Source organism: Cylas formicarius, unplaced genomic scaffold, assembly GCF_029955315.1.
Source record: "Cylas formicarius isolate icCylForm1 unplaced genomic scaffold, icCylForm1.1 PGA_scaffold_4__25_contigs__length_36172078, whole genome shotgun sequence".
Taxonomy (NCBI): Eukaryota; Metazoa; Arthropoda; class Insecta; order Coleoptera; family Brentidae; genus Cylas; species Cylas formicarius.
In genome coordinates this window covers 15,950,751-15,970,570 of record NW_026844334.1, presented here as the reverse complement: position 1 = coordinate 15,970,570, position 19,820 = coordinate 15,950,751, and the positions used below count along the sequence as shown (strand labels likewise).

The 19,820-nt window shown below is 34.7% G+C and overlaps 2 protein-coding genes across 6 annotated transcripts; one reads left to right on the top strand and one right to left on the bottom strand.

Annotated features, from left to right (window-relative positions):
• The first annotated feature begins 914 nt into the window (after nucleotides 1-914).
• Nucleotides 915-9,108, top strand: LOC132700439 (uncharacterized). Of its 3 annotated transcripts, XM_060667762.1 has the most exons (7): nucleotides 915-1,363; nucleotides 3,674-3,863; nucleotides 3,932-4,064; nucleotides 4,925-4,982; nucleotides 6,401-6,613; nucleotides 6,671-7,014; nucleotides 7,811-9,108. In XM_060667762.1, exons 2-7 carry the CDS (start codon nucleotides 3,725-3,727, stop codon nucleotides 8,034-8,036), a joined length of 1,113 nt encoding a protein of 370 aa, XP_060523745.1. In that variant the 5' UTR covers nucleotides 915-1,363; nucleotides 3,674-3,724; the 3' UTR covers nucleotides 8,037-9,108. The 3 variants fall into 3 exon arrangements, with proteins under 3 accessions (XP_060523745.1, XP_060523744.1, XP_060523743.1); XM_060667761.1 differs by having other exon boundaries at nucleotides 918-1,363; nucleotides 3,654-3,863; nucleotides 6,401-7,014; nucleotides 7,811-9,107; XM_060667760.1 differs by having other exon boundaries at nucleotides 919-1,363; nucleotides 6,401-7,014; nucleotides 7,811-9,106.
• On the bottom strand, nucleotides 8,328-19,706 carry LOC132700438 (uncharacterized). Of its 3 annotated transcripts, none has more exons than XM_060667756.1 (12): nucleotides 19,247-19,706; nucleotides 18,993-19,193; nucleotides 18,837-18,851; nucleotides 18,523-18,725; nucleotides 18,235-18,469; nucleotides 17,399-18,184; nucleotides 16,740-16,924; nucleotides 16,559-16,679; nucleotides 16,328-16,508; nucleotides 13,799-14,664; nucleotides 11,501-12,321; nucleotides 8,328-11,377 (listed from the first exon to the last, which is right to left on the bottom strand). In XM_060667756.1, the coding sequence occupies exons 1-12, from the start codon at nucleotides 19,376-19,378 to the stop codon at nucleotides 11,152-11,154; spliced, it is 3,972 nt and encodes a 1,323-aa protein (XP_060523739.1). In that variant the 5' UTR covers nucleotides 19,379-19,706; the 3' UTR covers nucleotides 8,328-11,151. The 3 variants fall into 3 exon arrangements, with proteins under 3 accessions (XP_060523739.1, XP_060523741.1, XP_060523742.1); XM_060667758.1 differs by having other exon boundaries at nucleotides 11,501-12,318; XM_060667759.1 differs by lacking the exon at nucleotides 18,837-18,851.
• Between the last annotated feature and the right edge of the window lie 114 nt (nucleotides 19,707-19,820).

Here is a 19,820-nt window from a genome sequence, read left to right as displayed (position 1 = left end):
CACAGCATCCAATGGCAGGACCAGTTTTCTTCTTTTCTTCTGAACTAATGCAATTGGATACCTAATTGGATATAATAGGGGTGTGTTGATGCATTAACGGTTATATATATGATGATTTAGGTTTAATTCCGGGGCAAGTTACAAACAGGGTAAAATATAAATAGAAAATGTCAATAAATGTAACATAGTTATTTAAGGCAGACGCATTTAACATAGGAAAAATGTTTATATAAACGTCTAGTTAAAGACCTCTCAAGTTTAATACAAACAAATTTTTAGGCATCTGCATTTGCAAATTTCCAATTTTTTCCAGAAATGAAATACTATCCAAAACTAAAAAACATTATTTTAACCATATTTCTATCAAAAATTAAGGCAAAAATTATCTATCACCGATTTTTTGCCGCTGTTGAGACTGTTGGACTGATGCTTCTCTTATTATTGCTTATTAAATTCAATGAGTAATGAAAATTGTGCTCTTCTCATACGAAAAAATTAAACCAAAAATAGTTATACAACCTAAACGGAAAACAAGTCTAGAACTAACCAAAAATAAGACTAAAAACTAAAAATTCCTGCCGTTTGGAAAATTGAAGCGATTTATGGGTCGACCTCGCAATTCACTAACTTTTCCAGGTGTTCCAATCGCAAATAATGTACTCGTATCGATTTCTTTCATTTCCGTTTGAGACACAAATAGAGCTGTTAACGTATACGTTTTACACGGAAACACGAATCCATCGCCGCTGCTTATATCCGCCCAATTCAAGGGCGTAATAATTAAATTAAGTCCATTTTTCATCCCCCGCCGCGAACATCCATCCTCGTCTATCACGTATCGATTCCGCAAAGGTATACAACATACCTTACCTATTCAACTGGTAATCATCAAGTGGTAATATAGTTTTTCCCCGTTCACCGTGTGTGTGTTTTCAGTCGCCTTTATTTCTAAATTTTCTCCAAGAGGTCGATCCGGCGTCCGAGAATTCACGAACGGCGCCGAATCGCACTCGTATCATTTCCCTATTTTGATTTCGGAATTAAAAGCCAGTTTGATCTGCAGCGGTCGGTGTACGTGCGGCCTGTGGCGAATTTTTCTTTTCGATATCGCGTACTTTCCAATCAATTTTCGGACCAAATCGAATTTGACGACGACACGCCCTGAATGTCCGTCGAGTGAAACGAAACCGAAATATCGACGGGTCGATGATTATCGCATATCGCAGGTGCCGCTGGCCGGATTCCAAAACGCCAGCGAAAACAATAAACAAAAACATCGTCGAGGGTAACTGCGACACGAGTGCTGATGTGCGAAAACTGTGTTAATTTTTTTACGATAGAAAACGCAATGCCGACGTATCAGGTATGTCGCACTCAGCTTATCCCAGTCGAATAACGTGTGAGCCACAAAAATTTTTCTGTTCTGGTGACCATGACACGGTTAGCACTCGGTGGGTTCGATTTGACGTAAGCGATGACGTCACCGTTGATTGAATATGTCACTAGCATATGACTGCTTTAATAGCCCTCGCGCGGTGGTCTATACTGGACATTTTTGTTTAGAAATACCTGTTTAAAGCGAAAATAAACTAACCTACGTGATACGCACGAGCTTGTTTCTGATGAGAAACATAAAAGACAAAAATCCGAGTAAAAACAGCACTCAACTTTGTAACAGATGGTGTTTAAATGTAACAACTTCTTTTTTGCCGGTGCTTCCATCAGATTTGTAAGAATCTCTTTCTCTTATTTAATCTTATATTGACGAATTTTAGAGACACTAAATATTGAGAAGGAAAATTTTCACAGGCATTTGTTAATATTCGCAAACCTCCCGCAACTCGGCGTCGCAGTAACTACCAGCATCAATATATTTTTTAAAACATATGTGCGTCCTGCTACCGCTTACAAGGGGATCATCAGAGATATAGCTATTAGATAATATCAAACCTGCACCAATTTTCTTTCAAAACAATGATCTCCATCCGCTTAACTTGCCTTCTTTTCCTGAAAATTTAATGGATCTGTCATATTTTAACTAAATAAACATACAAACCGAAAAGTGTTATTGATGAACTATTAGCGTCCATGGTGATTGTTGAACGTCGTAAGGTTTTATTGGATGGTTTAAAAGAACAGGTGTTATTAGTTGAAAGCGAGTTATCAATTGACTTGCGCATGCGCATATTGAATGGTCCCCCTCAAAATGGTTTCATGTTGGCTTCAAAAGTACCTCTATCTCGGCATACATATATATGATTTAGAAAATGGCTGTTGTACCCTATTTGGTTAAGCATAACTTTACTTTTTTTAATATTTAACTCGGACCTCGTACATATTATCTACCTATATCATCACCTACGTCGCAACACGAAAATTCGGGCAGCGTATCATTTCTCGTCCCTCTCCTTGATTCAATGCTCTTTGCATGTCTTTGTGACACTAAGAAATTAACCTAGAGGCCCATACAATTTTTCATTCTCTATAGGTATCGGTGTTATTTTTTTTTATAAAAATTCAAAAGAAAGCATTTTAAGAAAGTCTAAACATATTTACATCATATATCTTTTTTTTCTGCACACACACCTGAATATTCGCATCAGAAACAGGTAATTAAATTTCAAATAAACTTTATTTGAATGTCGGACGCCGAAATCAGCTGCGCTAAGGATTGTCGCTCTGTTGATAAATGATTTTGATTGATCGGATATAAAATAAAATTTAAAATTCATCTAACGTCGAATAAGCAAATCAATTTTGTTTTTCTGTTTGCAGTTTTTCGTTAACTGAAATCTTCTAGCTTTCTATAGATTTACACTAGAGGTGGGTGGTTAACTAAGCATTCCGACATCCCCATTCCTAAATACGATCAGTCAGCTTATCCTACGTTACGACGTTACGACTTATATACCTAAACAAATTTGTTAATCTAAAACTCTTACACTGAAATTGCTTTAAAATATTTTTCGCTAAAGTGCCCTTTTTGTCATTGCGTAAAGGGTATAAAAGTTAATAAAAACATGTTCTATTTATAATCCGTTTCGGCCGCCATATTTTTGTTCGCCTAATAATATCTAAAATATCTAAATGGAAAAACTGTCAAATATAAAAAACAGCAAAGATAAAACAGACAAAGTGATGAGACTCGCTGTATCACCCTTCTGAGAATTGAAATTCTCCTATTTCCAAATTAATAAAGATTGCTTGAAGGAGACTAAATTTTTTTCTCTGATTTTAATCGCGTGCGTCCAACTATTTTTTCTAAGGAATTTATTTATAGTGCAAACAAAAATCCACATACGGCAGTCGTTTAGGCGGGCACATATCAAGATCAGATATTTTTACCTTCAATATTTTATGTCGATTCATTACAGTTTCACTTACAGAATCACTTATTATAAAACACTCACAGATCATTGCAACTATAATTAGAATAACGCCAGCTAATTTTCTAATAAGGCGTCTAATTAACGAAATTGAAATTAAGACCGCGGCCGTCTCTAATTGAAAATCGAGCCCGGGTAAATATTTGAGTATCACCTGATCGAAATTTTATTTTACCACCCTTTAGAATACTTCGACCAGTCTTGAAGTCGCCACGGTTTAGTTCGTACGTACATCTTTCATTGCCCATAAATTTCCAAACGTTTCAGACTTTCGTGGGTTGTTGCAGACGTCGCACCGATTATCTTCGAGTTTGTGGACATAAGTCGGCTAATGGCTGATGACGAAGTCTTTGTCCACACGAAGTCATGTGATTGCTAAACGAACTCTCAAAAAGGGCACCAAGATGGGCTGCGGACACAGCAAAATCACCATATATCCACGAAAATCCAAGTCAAAACGCAGTTCCAAAAAGTCAGGTGATTCTCGTCGTGCGGTGCTTTGCCCATCTATATTTTGACGTATGAAGGTAACGCGTTTGTTGCAGCCACGCCCGAGAAGACGGAATCGGAAGAGGAAGACGGTATAGAAAACGAAATCGAAAACAGCGAGAACCAAGAAGACTGCGATAGCCAAAAAAAGTTACTTAAACCTCCAGGGGGGCCACTACTAGCGCATATGTGAGTACCAAATTAATGTATCAACGTGGAATTTTCCGCAAGCGAAGCTCTTTTCAGTAATTTGATTAGAAACATACAAAAATTTTGACATCCCTGAATAGAACGGAAAAAGTGTAATCCGTTTTTAAATAATGTCCAGAAAAAATAAAACCGTTCTCTCTCTCGATATGCTCGGGTGTTTTTTTTTTTATTTTTACAATTGGATTTTTTTTTAACAAATTGGGGTCTGTAATATAATATGTCTCAGAGATGCTACTATTTACACACACTATTTAAATTACTCTATTAAATAATATGATGTAAGTTCTAGAGGATATCACTCAAGCAATTATTATATGTTCATTACATTCCTAAATTTCCAATAAGCTTCGGTTTTCACTAATGCAAAGAGACTAATACCCATGCATGAAAATGACACCCTCGATAAGCACACGTAGTTTCCGGCGTAATCTAAAAAATATTATATAAAAATAAAATAATAGGTCATAATCAAAAAACTAAGAAAGTCTCCCCGACACTTCATGTGCATAGAAATCTGGGTTGGCGCCTCTCGTTAGAATGGAGCTCTTTGGTATAACCAGAACTATTGAAAAGAAACGATTAAGCAGCCTAAATTATTAATAAAACATAAATTCTATTTTCGCATTCCGTTTTCCAATATTGTGGTTTATTTTTAGTATAAGTGCAATTCAAGCCTTAAGTTCGCGGGTTGTTTTGGACTATGCGTATACTATATTAGTACTAAAAACAATTTAATCGTTTGATATATAACTGAGGCACTTATGCCTGCTTAATTTTTTTCAACAAGCTATTGACTTGTCATTTGAAGAACCTGATTTTCGGTTATTATTGCGTTTCAGAGAAATTTCAACTAGTCAGCAAGATTTCTTCAGGATGTTAGACGAAAAAATCGAAAATGTAAGTATATATCTCAAATATGCGCTTTTGTTATTTGAAAAAATTATTAAAAGTACAAGTAAATTCCGCTGTTTTCCTTACTTTCAAAAGAAAATCCGGTGTTGTTTGTAACTAAACAACCCCAAAAAAAATGTCTTTAAAATTTTTTACTAGAAAATGGCATATTACTCGATGATTCGAAACAATTTTAAAAAAGCATATCTTTGGTTAATTATAAAATTCCATATACAAAATCAAATTTGCCGATTGGCGAACGTCATTGAATGTCCTCACAGCATGCATGCCTCTAAATATCTAGTTAGCTATACGGTTACAGATATCTACAAGTTTAATTAAACTTTATTCGATACAGGGTGACTAAAAAAAGTACAAGCGGTTCATTACATGGGACCGAGAGATATCGCTGCAATTTATATTAAGTTTTTAATGCGGTTGGCAAAGTGCGTAATGTTAATGGTAACTCGTTTTCACAGGGCAAGATAATGCGCATTTAAAAAATATATATATTTGCCTCCCACCTTATTTGAAGATTTAGGAACCAAAGTTGCACGGAATGGAATAAACATTCTATTGTATTTTACAATTTAGAAAAACTCCAGTTTTTACACCCTCTGGCGGCTATATTATAAATAGACCATACTAACCAAAAAGGTTATTTCCAGATACATACACTCGCTTACCTTTTGGCAACACTATATATTTTCAACTACGGAAATTACATGTCTTTATTGGATATTGGAAAATTCATATTTTCTATAAAAGATAGAGGTATATTTTCATTTACGTCCTCCACAATTCGTGTAGTAAACGGAAATAATCTCCGGTAAAGTTCACCAAACAATATACCGTTTTTACAACCTTTTATGGCTTTGACTTCGGAATGAGTTTAAGATCTGCCTGTTGTTAATCGGAATGGTCTATTCTTTTCATAACGTCTATCACAAGCTAGTGTCGTATTTAAGACAGAAACTGTGATGTGCGGACTGTTGTATTTGCTTGGACTAAAATGTTTTAAAACGGTCCCTACTTGAGGTAGCTCGATTTCAAGTTGAATAGTGATTATTTTGATGTAGAATAACTTTTTTTTCATAAATATTCTTTCATTTATATTTATAATAAAAATTTGAAAGTAAAAATGGATTTTGCACTGAATGAACTATTAATCATTGAGGAATCTCACCGATGAAACTACACAAATCAGGCAGCTTTCAGCATTTGTATGCACGAAATACCGAAGTACGGTTCTGGAACGTCATTGTGGAATTGCGGATCTAATTATTGCGGTTTAGAAGGAGAAACCCAAGCGAGGTAGGCCTGCGGTTAGACCTTCATAAAATTTAAAAAGTGAAATACTGGATTATGTCGTAAAAAGGGTACATCGACAGGAGAACTCTATACGATATTACCCTCCCCCACAGGGACCGGACTACAATTCGGAATCGGAAAGTGAGCAAATAGCGGAAAATTTTCGTATTCGGGCTCTGTTGAAAGATTGGGAAACTGCTTCGGCTGGCTCGAGGTCGCTACCCAACACACCGAAACTACGTCATCAGGTCATGGACGTGAAGCATACGGAAGCTCTGATTAACGAATTTGGCAGGGGCACGTATCACGAAAAACCGTACCACAACGTAACGCAGGTGTCCCAGAGTGTTATCCACCAATCGTACGGCGTGTCCCTGTTCCAGGAATCACCGCCGCAACAACAACAGCAGCAAGTCGTATATCGGCAAGTGGCGTACGGTCATCCGAACTATATGTCTCAGGGTTCTCGGGCGACCTGCGTGCCCGCGACTTATCCTTCCGCGCTGCAGTACCAAGCCATCAGTCCGCTTTATGGTCAAGTGCCGGCCGCTTACCCTCCAGCGGCCTTAAGACAGTATCCTAGTTACAATCAGTGCGGCAGTCCCCTGAAACCATACTCCAAACATCACACTGGCAACTCCTCATTTCCGGATTATAGCCAAGAAGTTATCCACTCGTCAGCCAGTCACAAGATTGTCTCTGTCGTAAAACAAGTACCTGATCTAAGGTTAGTTTTGCTACAAAGCGTAGCACTTTGCGAGCATGTTTATAAGACATAGGCAATGCTTGATTTAGTAGTTTGTAGAGTTGGCAATAAATAAAGAACGTAACTGTTAACAACCAGTAAGCTAAAATTTCGGTGGATTCTGCACATATGCATCGGGTGTCCCAATTTCTTAGAAACTGAAAAGAATACTGGGCATTACTTTCGAAATTACCATCCCGGTGTCTGCAAAATTTAGTACTTTTTTGGTAATGTTTAAAAATGAGTAGTAAAAAGGATTATTTAAATACATCTGGACAGCAAAAATTGGTTTATTTTTGCAGAATTCATTTTACGTATTCAGCTTGATAAGTTTTTCTCTCGGACCTTGCGGAAATGAAGCAAAAAATTAAATTTAAAAACTGTAATATGGTGGTGCACATTTTGAAAATATATTTCTAGTCATTGTATATCCATTTCATAAAAGTTCTTGGATTATGGTATTTAACATTAAAAATTAAAATAGGATTGATTATCTATGACAAATTTGGACACAAAAAAGTGTCCTGGTTTGCTGTACACCCTTTCAGAAATGTACAAAAGAATCTCGTTCGTAATAAGGTATTATTAAAATTTTATTGCATGGAAGAAAGTATTTAAAATTTTGGATTTATGTGTTGCCATTGCATGTTTCGCCATCGACATGATACTGAGATATGTGGTAGGTCCGTAGATTCGCTTGCTGCTGATAAGGTGTACTTTAGTGGATTTATGGAATGTAAGAAAATATCCTATTTAAACCCGTATTTTGTAAATTCAGCAACGGCGACGTGACGCAACAAAAACCGATCCAACCTCGGGTTCAGTACCAGCATTACAATGAGGCGAACGATCAAATGCCATTCCAGGGTCAACAACCTCAACAAGTAGCGCTTTTCAAGCACCATTCTAGGAATTATCAGTCATCGATGACCATTCCAGTAGTGGCGAACAGCAAGGGCAATGACGTGAACTGTATCCAGAGGCATCAGTACGAGATGGTGTGATAAGTATTACGCGGAACTAGAGAACGTAATCGTTGTAGTAGCAAATACAAATAAAATTGGAAAGGTTAGTAGTTGGTTTAAATAATTGGACACGTAGCTGAGCCAACTATTTACCCAAGAGAAACGTGTTAAACATTCTAAAATCTAAATCGATATTTATAAATGTGTTTAACTGATCGTGGTAGACAGATTGTAAATGTATCACCGTGTATCCGCGTCTCCCATTTTAAAGATAATAATTGTTTCAGAGACTAAGTAAAATTTATGTGTCGCAATTAAACGGGTCCTCTGTTTTTTTTTTTTTTTGCTTTATGATATTTATTGTGCGTAAAGTCAAACCGATGCGAGATATCTGTCTGACGCCTGAGTGTTACACGGCAGTGTTTCCAAAGTTCTTATTTTTTCTTCTGACGACTAAATGGTGCCAAACTTTACGACGATGGCTCTAACACACAAGAGATTTATTTTAAACAAACAATTTCACGAGGAAATTTAGCCAAATCCATGTCTGCAGGAATTCTAAAATTTCGCTATCACAAAACAATCATTTTCATGTCACTCTTAAATAACGATAGAGAAAATGTCGGGAAGTTTTTTTTGATAGTTTGTAAAATTTGTAAAAATTATTTATACATATACAAATATATCTTTGTTAGGAAATTAGACAAATATATTTACAAAAAAAAAACTGTCATTGGGTTTATCCTATAGGGTAATGTATATCAGATAGCTTTAGCAAATTCTAATTCTAAATAATTGCCAAAAATAACGTTAGACTTCTGAAGTGCTTAGTCTACTTCATGTGTCATAATTTGTTGGGAATGTGCAGTTTCGTACTTTTAAGGATACTTTGAATATCATTTTTAAGTTTCAATCTACCGGGAAACCCTTATTGTTTTATTTAGAGGTGGAGATGGCGTTCCTAACGCTACCGCATTGATTTCTCCTGCTCCTTCAAGAAAATTCCATCACTGAAACGCAAAAAGTGCTCTTGAATACGAACCACATTCGATTAATTTGTAGCCCACTCTTTAAAATGTGATATTGTACCATAGGCTAGACATATGTACAATTTATGGAGTAAATGTATAACAATTTTTGTTTTATGTCTGTTCCTATTCCTAAGTTCGGTTAAATAAATACGAATCGAATTTCTATAATAACCTTTTAATTACTGATTTTCAATATACAAAATATATAATATATAAAAAATATTGAGCTGAAACTAAAAATTAATAAATAATCACTAAAAAATGGAGCTATTTATAAGACTGGGCCACGCAAATCGACCCCAACAAGGTAAAACAACATTTTGGTACGGGACAATTATATAAGGAATAAATAATTCATTTATTTTATAATAAATTGAATTAAATTTAATGGAAGCTTATCGTTACATTTTTTCAATACCTAAAAGACAAAAAATATAACCCTATAAGCTTCAGGACGGTAACAAGTTGTTACAAGAATGTTACTTTCTAAAAAATGTGGCACTGGGTGGTGCCGTTTGGCATAATCAATCATTTTAAATTAAAAAAAAAGGACAAAATGGACAAAATTGAAAAATGTGTGTCAGATAAAATAATTTTGAAGAATTCGATAATTTAATTTATTGAAATATGCAGGAATGCTAACATCTTCAAAAATTAAATTATAGGCAAAATAGAGTCATATTATCCAAAAGTAACATAAACAATAACATAATAAACAACAAAGAAATATATAAAAACGACAATTAACTATAATCGCAACAAAATGGGACATTATTCAAATCCGCCAAATGCAGATAAAGTTCGAGTTAAATCAATTTAAGTACATTAACAATGAAGGAGTTAAAGAATTACCAATGTCTAATAAATTCAGACGCTTTTTTAGAATTGGAATTTCTTTGGTGATACCGCGTATATGTAGAAAGAAAGTCCCACTTCGTTGCGCATTGCCTAGAAACAAAATTTGTCTTACGCAGACCCAAGCCAACTATATTAAATCTAGATCAAATTGTGTACCAATGTCCTCCAAAATAAATGGGTACGAATGCATCAAAATTTTTCTATAGGTAATATAAAAAGCCACTGAAAAAAGAACACCATAATTGAGCTATAGTGGCTCACTGGAAAGGCGTACACATACAGTCTGTTAAATTTGACCTAAAAACATCTAGCAAATGTTGACAGCATTGCACGATTTCAACAAATTTATTTTATCAACATTCAAGTCCCCGCTTGGAATTAGGATAAAACAAAAAAGGAATAATTTCCGACAATTCCAAGTTTAATTATCCTATTCTAGAATAGAATGAGGAATAGCCTGACATAAAATAAATAAAAAGTTGAAAAAAAAGCTTTTTTAACCTTTTTATTTATTTATTTTTTTAATTTTTTTTTATTTAATTTTTTAAAATTTAAATTACTTCTAAACTACAGTTCAGAAAAAAAATCCTCAACTAAAAAACATATGCAGCGAAGATCTTACTTACGTAAAATGCACAAGTGATAAAGATTTTCTTGAAATCGATTCGCTACATATTCACTGATGGGGTTTTAGGTCAAGTTTCAGTACACTGTATATTTTTAATGCAGCTATAGCGATTTATTTCAGATACGGTCGCACAATTGGACTACTTTCGTAAAAAAGACGAAAAAATGTTAATATCGTTGACTCTTGAGACTTTTAATCTTAACTATAAGATCACTAGAATATTAATAATCACATACTGGGGTCACGAATCGTTGCACATATTGTTTGATCGTTGCACCAAATTGGTCTTACATTCAATAAAAATGTACAAATATACAAAAATTGAGCACATTTGGCGATATTCTAACCCCAATGAAGCTGAGTAAGAGCAAAATGATGTATCTTTAAATTCTTATTTTTAAAAAAATATGTATTTAATGTAAAATACATACAAATCCGTCTATAAATAGTGTTTGGTAAAAATGCTCGCCAAGATTTTTCAACTCAAAACATCAAACGGAGCAATTATCACAGGAAATCAGGCCCCACTATAAAGCATTAACCACCTATCAGACGGTCGCTGGAATCGATTTAAAAAGATTCGAATAAAAAACCCAAAAACGTTAAACAAAGAGAAAAAAAATAAATTCAACAATTATTAGCTCAGGTAATTGGGTTTGACGACTTCAATAATATAAATCTTCCCCTTTTCGTCTAATACTAAGAAGGAATTGAAATCGTTGGAAGCAGAGATAAACTTTGCCTTCGAACGGAACCGGACGCAGGCCAATAAATTGACACACCCTCCAACGAAAGGCCTGTCATACGAGAAGCTAATACTTAGATTACCCAGACTTTGCAAAGGGTTATCTAATAACTCAATACTGCAACAAAAAACGAGATTCCGTCAATTTTTAAAATTAACGATTAATTAATCTTATTCGGTAGGTAGTAGCTTAACTTAACGAGAGAAGGTTGGTATTGAGACGACACTAAATGAATCTTACCTTTTGGGTTTTCCCTTATCGATCTTCGGTGCTTCTTTAAGCGTCGTCAAGTTCCACCACGCAACCTCGTCGCTCAAACTAACCAAAATTGGTTCGATGCTGGGAGAAAATAGTAGCTGTTCCACTAAGTCGCTGTGCAGATCGAGCATGGTCAGCTTATAGTCATTTTGAAGGCTCCATATGTTAATTACCCCCGACTGCAAGCTGACCGCTAAGAGACAGCCGTCGTTTGAAAACTTCGAATATGTAGCGACGGATTCCAATGTTATGTGTCGCAGTACAGCTATCTTTAGCGAAACTTCATCCATACGAACGACGTTTAAGAAATTGCCACGCACTTCCTTAAAGCATACAGCCAGTAAACCTTTTGCAGGGCAGAACGCTGCCGACACTAACGTCGTTTCGATGCCATAATTGTCGATATCGCTGCTGAACTCTACTAATCGATTAGTTTGCACATTCCACAAGTGAACGCGGCAATTCTTATTTACGATTATAATATTCGGAGGCTTTACGAGCACCATCGGCTCTCGAACCTTTAACGAGTACAAATTGTGGTCCGCGTGAACGGTAATGAAGTCGTCTTGACATACTGCCAGTATGGAATTCATCCCGACGACGTCACTGTTGAAATTGTATTCCGCGGGATTGTCGAGCATCGTGTACGGAAAACACTCCAAGTACTTAATTTTTCCCCTTCGGGGGAGGTTTTTGAGAGGGCGGTCAGTCTTTGTTTTTATGTTGAAGACACGTATATCACCGTTGGATAGACCGTACACGACGTAGTTGCCGCACGTTGAAAAACATGCGTAAGTTACCTGCTTAAGAAACGGGAAATTAAAAGGTGTAAGTTGTTTAAGAAAGTATTTAAAGATTTGCCTATGTCGGTTTTAGACTATTAATAATCCACTCTGGTTTTGGGAAACGAACTAGACGAAGCTATAGAATTCAAGGCAAGTGGTGAAGGTTACTCAACGCACCACCCACCACTTGATATTTAACACAGTGGCATTACAATATTGTTCATATATTGATAATTACAACAATAATGGCACTCAACACGCAGTTAATCAAAACTCCGGGTCACTTCTTATGTTAGATTTAGACTATTAAATTAAACAACAATTAAAACATATATACCGTCCCTTCGCCCCTAGTCACATTTTTCGTGTGTAATTCATAACGTTGCCATTTGGTGGGTTGGTGACACAAAGTCAGTAGATTTGTTTCCACAAATACAACTTGCAGGCAAGAAAAAGTACAAACCAGTAAAAATTTGCAGAAAATGCAACAATCTATCAGTTGACCGCCCATACCACTGGGCAACATTTCTTGCCCCTTGCAAGCTTTAGTACAGCCGTTAGTGAGAAGCTAGCACAGGAAACTCTCTCATAGAGGTTGATGACAGGGGTTGAGTGATTTGAAGAGAGGGATGTGCATTCCATCTATTGGGAAGAATAATCAAGTACTTAAAACTGTTCCCCAATACCCTCTGACTAGAGGATCTGAAGAATGTGCCTCCCTTACTTACTTAGCAGTTTGACTCCCAAGAGTGATACAAACTTTGACTACCACAGTGTAGAATAAATAAACTTAACTTGAGGATCTGACGGACGTATCTCCCTTACATACTTAGCAGTGCGAATTAATATATAATCAATCAGCTTGCATAATTCCTAAATCCTATATTATGTTTAATCTCCTCCCGAGGAGATACAAACTACAACTACTACAGTCTAGACCAAATAAAGTTTTATCCATAGCTGATAATACTTGTCACTTTCTAATGATTTTCGTTCCAAAAAAGTCGAGGAACTATTATTAAAAAAAATCTAGAATCATCCCAGAAATCTCTTAAAATCACAAAAATGTAACAAAAACCAAAATCGATCGTCATTATTCGAAAAGTAAGTCAAACAGAATATGGAACTTATGTAGCAATTATAAAAAATAATCTCATTTTTAAGCAATGTGTTAAGTATGTGGATATAGCTGTTTAAAAAGAAAATGGCGTAAAGGTGCAGTTTAGTAGGTAAAATGGAGAGGATGTGCGGAAGTTCATTTCAATTTCTAAGAAAATATCATAGTCATCCGAAAGGCAGTAGCAGGGTCACTGAATTACCTAATAGCGATATGGGCAATCAAATTTAACAGGTTTTGGATTGAACATTCTACTAAAAATATGCACAACTAACTAAAACCTTAAATCAATGGGAAATATTGTACTCTTCGATATTGACATTTTATTGAGGTCCTTTTTTTAAAAAATTAAGTTGGGCTAAAATTTAATACACTTACCTCACTTGGTATGTTCCCGATTTCTGATACTACAGTGTACCCATGTAGAATTTCAATTTTATTCTCATTGGCGCACACAAGTGGAATAAATGGTTGCTTTTTCTTCCAATATGGTACAAATTTGGAGCAGTTATGGGTGTTGGGTTCCTTCTCGCATGGCTGTATGTGGCACTGTTGCAGTGTCTTCCGATCAGAACCAATGAGGAGCATGTGAAATGAGCTGTTTTCGTCGTAAATTGTGTCCAAAAACTTCACCGATCCTTTCTCAAACATTCGAACGGTTTTACGCTTTTCGACGTCCCAAAAATAGATAGCGTGTTGGTTGGTGCTTATAACCAAATGCGCTCCATCATCTGTCAGTGCTGCGCAAACGTTTTTTCCCCATTCCGGGTCCACCTTATATGAGTACTGCTTGCAGTCGTGCCTCCACAAGTTGATTATTGATTCGCTTACCACCACAATTTCCTCATTCTTAATAAAGAAAAAGTTGATTTTTTCCCTGTTATACAGCGAACTTTTAAAGGTGAGCTTAATTTCGGTATTTACTTCAATTATTTCATATGTGATGAGCAAATCCTCATATGAGAACATTAAATAATTATCGCACAAATAAACGCAAGAGGTCTCGTAACCTCTGCCACCCGTACTGGCCAGCACTTTGGGCGAGTCCACGTCCCACACTAAGCAATTGCCCTTCTGCGATCCGGTCACTATGCGATTACACTTCGGGAAATTAATTGAAAAATTCGCGGAAACTAATACATCCGAGCCAAATTTTTCCAATTCGAAACGCCGTTTTGGTTTAATTTGACCCCGTTCTGGTGTAAACATGTCCTGCCAATCTTTCTGGGTAGTTTTGGGAGATACTAAAAAAAAGATATCCACCCTGCCTTCATCCAAAAAAAAAACAAACAAACAAGAGAAGGTCATAATCAATAATAAACTTTTCGGAAAAGCTAAATTTACTACTTTGTAGTCACTAATAGGGAACTTGAACATTTTTTTTATTTCTTTAATATATTTGTTAGAAATAACGCATACCAAATATCAAAACCCAATTCCTTTTAAACGACACTAAACGCGCTCGTGATCGTGACGTCGTCATACCGCTGCTTTTCGAACTATACGGCATCTTATAGTGTTATTTTCAGGTTATAGGCCGAGAATTATATGATTTACGTTTATTTTTGGCTCGTGTAAAGTGTGTTTACGCAAGTTTGTATTCGCGCTTACTACGTTTTACATGGTAATAATGGAAACATCACAAAAACAATATTTCAAATCATGCCATCGTGTTTGAATTTAACCCGTAAAACGTCAAATAAACTTTTTATTAACCCTGCAAACTCTTCGAACTTGCACCCATCCTATTTCAGTCTCCAGAAGAATGACTGACTTCCTGATCTATATAAAATAAGGAACACCATTAGTTATCAATTCCAATATACTTTAAAATCAGTATTTAGGTTTCTATTATTGTTAAAAAAAATCCTTTTTGTTTTTTTTGTTGAATAATTTACACTTTATTTGATATACCATTTGAATTTTAAAAACTAGAAGACTTTAAATTGATTAATAATAATAATAATATCTTTATTATCCCACATACTTAGAATACAATCAAGTCAAGTAGGTGAAAATTAGGTACACAATGTAGATCACATTAAAAATTTATACAACAGTTTTAACAAACCTTAATAAATAAAAGATTACTTTAAATTATCAAAACTTTCAATTACATCTAGAAATGAATTTTTGTGCATTTTAGATGACTTCTTAATTTTTTCAAATATTTTATTTGGCACAACAACACTCTTGAGAGAATGGTCCAATGTACATGCTTTCAGGGAAACTTTAAATTACATCTAGAAATGAATTTTTGTGCGTTTTAGATGACTTCTTAATTTTTTCAAATATTTTATTTGGAGCTTCTATAAAAAAGTTGTTCATAAAATTGGCTCATGCTACCGGTTCCTTAATGATATTATCATTGTTTTTAATCTCAAAATTACAATTACAATATTATATTGGTTTAAAACTATTGACAAAATTTTCTATGAACATACTTTTTAGCTTTAACACCTCGAAACCCAGCAAAAGAAAAACTTTCGGTGTTTTGTATGTAAGATGTCACCATCGGCTTCGGGCATTTTCAACACTTTCTTTTTGGTACTAAAGACAAGATAACAAAAGCAAGAAACAGGATCAAGATTAAAATTAAAATTAAAACTACCAAGACTAATGCGTAGTCGTTCTCTAATGACCTCTTCATGTTACCGTCCAGCTGGCACATAGTCTAAGCAGCAAATTGACCTCACAATGACAGCGCGTTTCAAAGAGGATTTAAATTTTACAATTTTTAATTGCTTATATTTGTTTCATAAAACCATAGAATTATTTTTTTTGTGTGAACTGTGGTTCTTTTAATAGTATAAACTTACTTTTATAAGCAATATTTTTCAAATTAAAATTTTGTTCAAGTTCCCTCTCATTTTTAACATAATTTTTTCCTTAGCTTAAAAAACAAACCTGGCAAAGCTGGATCCATGCTATTTCTTTTCTTGTCGGCCGAGAACTTCCACAAGAAAACCAAACCATCCTCGCCGATAGATAAAAAGTGACTTTGATCCGGGCTGACTACTAAACTCTTTACTAAACCAGTGTGCCCCACAAAACTCGATATTTCTTTCTCATACTGCTCAAAAAATAGCTAAAAGGAGGGTGTAAACAAAAACATATAACTGAAAATTCTAGTCGAACCTTTATTTTACCGTTAGCAGTTCCGACCAAAATGTGCTGGGGCGTATCTACGAAACAAGCGCAAGTAACGTCGTCTTTGACTTGAATTATTTGCGAATAACCAAAATCACCAACAGGTCGCCTTAAAAAAAATGGAAATAACGTACGCTCACTTAAGCTTTTCGATGATTAGAAAACTCACTGAAATTCAAAATACAACTCGGAGGATTCTTTGGCAGCATCCAACGCAACCTTAAAAACATAATTGTTTTTGTCCTCCTGCAGGGCATATTGGATAATGTCTGTTTTCGGGAAATTAAACAGATTCGCGCCCAGTTTCTTGATAAATTCCTTATATTCCAATAAATTGTGTTTGAGCACCTCATTCTGAAACATTAAATTTATTTTAGTTTGTTAACACTTTTGAAAATGAATATTTGGGAATTTCTCCTTAAAATCATCATTTATTTCTAACAAATACCTAAAGGATGTTTCGAGAAAATTATACTGGAACCCAGAATATGTAAATAATAATAACTTCAAATATGATAAGAAGTTGAGTTAACATTTTGATGTTTGTGACAGACTTGACTGAGATTTTCAGTTCCCAACAAAAAAAAAATATGTTTGCCTCCACGACACCATTCGTAACAGTAACTAATTATATTCTTTTAATTTTTAATTATTTGCAGTATAAAATTAATTTGTTTTTAAAATAAAAGATACATATTGTCCATCGAGAGTTCCAGCATAAACAATGGTTTAACAAACAAAATTTGCAGAAAGAGTTATACAGCGAATACTACAGATTAATGATTATTGTTTGAGTTAACATTTGGCAAAAAATATAATAAAACTTACCTCTTTGGTGATAAACTTTTCATATTTCTCCATGTCCCGAAGCAGATCCTCCTTGCCTACTGTTTTCAGCTTGGCTTCAATGAACTTCAAGTCAAAATAAATGTTAAACCTATCATAGTGCTTCGCATGATACAGATGATAACCAATAAAATGTAGTGAATAGTTATCATTAGGAAGGAAAGCGTAATTTCCATTGGTTAATTTGTCATAGCCTAAGATCAACCGCCTGTGAATGTCAGTGAGCTTATCTTTTGCTTCTTCTTTGAGGTAGTTCAAATAAATGTCATGGACACCATATATAAACCTTTGGAGATCATAATGATAGAAAGGTACCACAAGAGATTTCTCAGCAAATTTGTTCATGGTATTGCGTACATCTGACGGGTCAGTGTCCCAAAGTATTTCCAGCACTTCTGGGGGAATGTTGACATCTTGTAGGAATATGGCCAAGTCTTCGTAGCGAGATTTGAGCTTTGCATTTTTTGAAAGCAGCTGATTTACACATTTCTTAATCATTTCATTTGGTATTTGGACTTGTTCATCAAACTCATTTAATCGATATTCACCTTTACGAAACATTGTTTCAATATACCCCCAAATTAGATCCTTGCTTCCACATGCATGATCTCTGTTATCACTTAAATAGGATCCTATTAAAGCTATTAAGGTAGGATGACCTTTGCATATGTAATACACTTCTTCAGCACCTACAGGGAGATCTTTATCTGTACCCAATGATATTCTAAATAAGTTCATTGCTTCATTTAAGGAAAAACCAGTCTTAACCTAAAAAAAATAAATGAAATGTTATGCTAATTGATCATTATTCTGTATACCTCCACAAAGTGAGCATCTTCTCTACCAAGAATATTTTTATCTTGAGTTGTGACCACAGTCCTACAGCCAATATCAAAAAGTTTAAGCACTTCACTGCTACAAACATCATCTAAAATTATAAGGGCATTGTTCAGTCTCTCTTCAAGGAAAATGTTAATTAAATGCTCTTTTAAAATTTGTACATCATCAGGGCAGTGAATCTTGTTGGAACTATTGCATGCGCTACAATACAGCCTTAAAAATTTAATTCATTAGATATTTTATCATAAAAAATGTATTGTTCTTACTTCCACATTGTTTGTAAAACATTGTTGCTGTTGTGATACTCTCCCAAATTCACCCAAAAGACATTGTTGTCAAAGTATTTACGGAGAATTTTGTCATTCAACACTTCATTCACAAGGCATGATTTTCCATATCCCATCATACCATAGACTACCAACTTCTTATTCCAGGTGATATTCTCCAATACTGATTTTACATGTTTTGACTATCAAAGAAATAATGTTATAATCAACACAAACATGTTTAGAAAGTATTTAAACCTTTATAGTTTCGTAAGAATTAAATAAACAAACTACTCAATTAAATAGGTAATTACCAATTGAATCCATTCCTGATGCCGCATTAAAAGAAATAGTTATTCAATTAATTTATCAAGAGGAAGCATATTTTTGGGCTCTCCATTTACAAAAGAATTAATGAAACACTGGTAAATAAATCGTTATAATAAACACTCATCATTTTCTCAACTTACCAAAGTCTCTCTCCTGACATAATTTGGGGGCAACTTTGGAAAACTGCCTCTTACTGATGATATTCTAAAACGCCTTTCATCTTCCTTAATTTCTTCAATGTTTGGGTATCTTTTAACTAAATATTCCAAAACCAGATCAAAATGTTTTTTTCCATTTGTGACTACAATATTAAAAATTTCGTTTAGTCTGTTCCTTTCGGGCTAAAATGGAAAATGATTGAATTGATTGCTAAAATAAGTCTTTAATTGCGTACCTGAACCCAAACTCCATAATAATCCTTTTTACCCAAAACATCTATCGAAATTAAAAAATCTATAAAATCATTTAACTCGATTGCTTCCGAATATTGTTTTAATTTCGATATATTGGAAGAGCTTGGCTCCATTTCGATTTAGAAACAATGGAATTAAGGAAAAATTAATCAATATCGGAAAACATTTTAGTACCACCGTTATTTAACAGATAAACAAAGACAAATATTTGCCAAGAGTAAAAATTAAAAAGACATAAGCAAAATAAAACAAAACTGATTATTAAAATTAGTCACATCAGTTACCACCACTTGTCAAGACCTGTCACTTCCACAGACAATTTCTCAGTGCACATATATGCACTGCTGGGCTCAACGAAATACAAACAAAACTGACATATCAGCCTTTCTTTCTGACATCGATGTCAGCGTATCAGATGAACAAAAAAACCAAAACCATCCAACACCCTTCTCATCATCATAGGTGATAAAAGTAAGAGACGGTAAATAAAAAAGGATAGTTATATCGGTAATGTAATTCGTTAGTGCCACTGCAGTGACGTCGTTTGGCCCATCA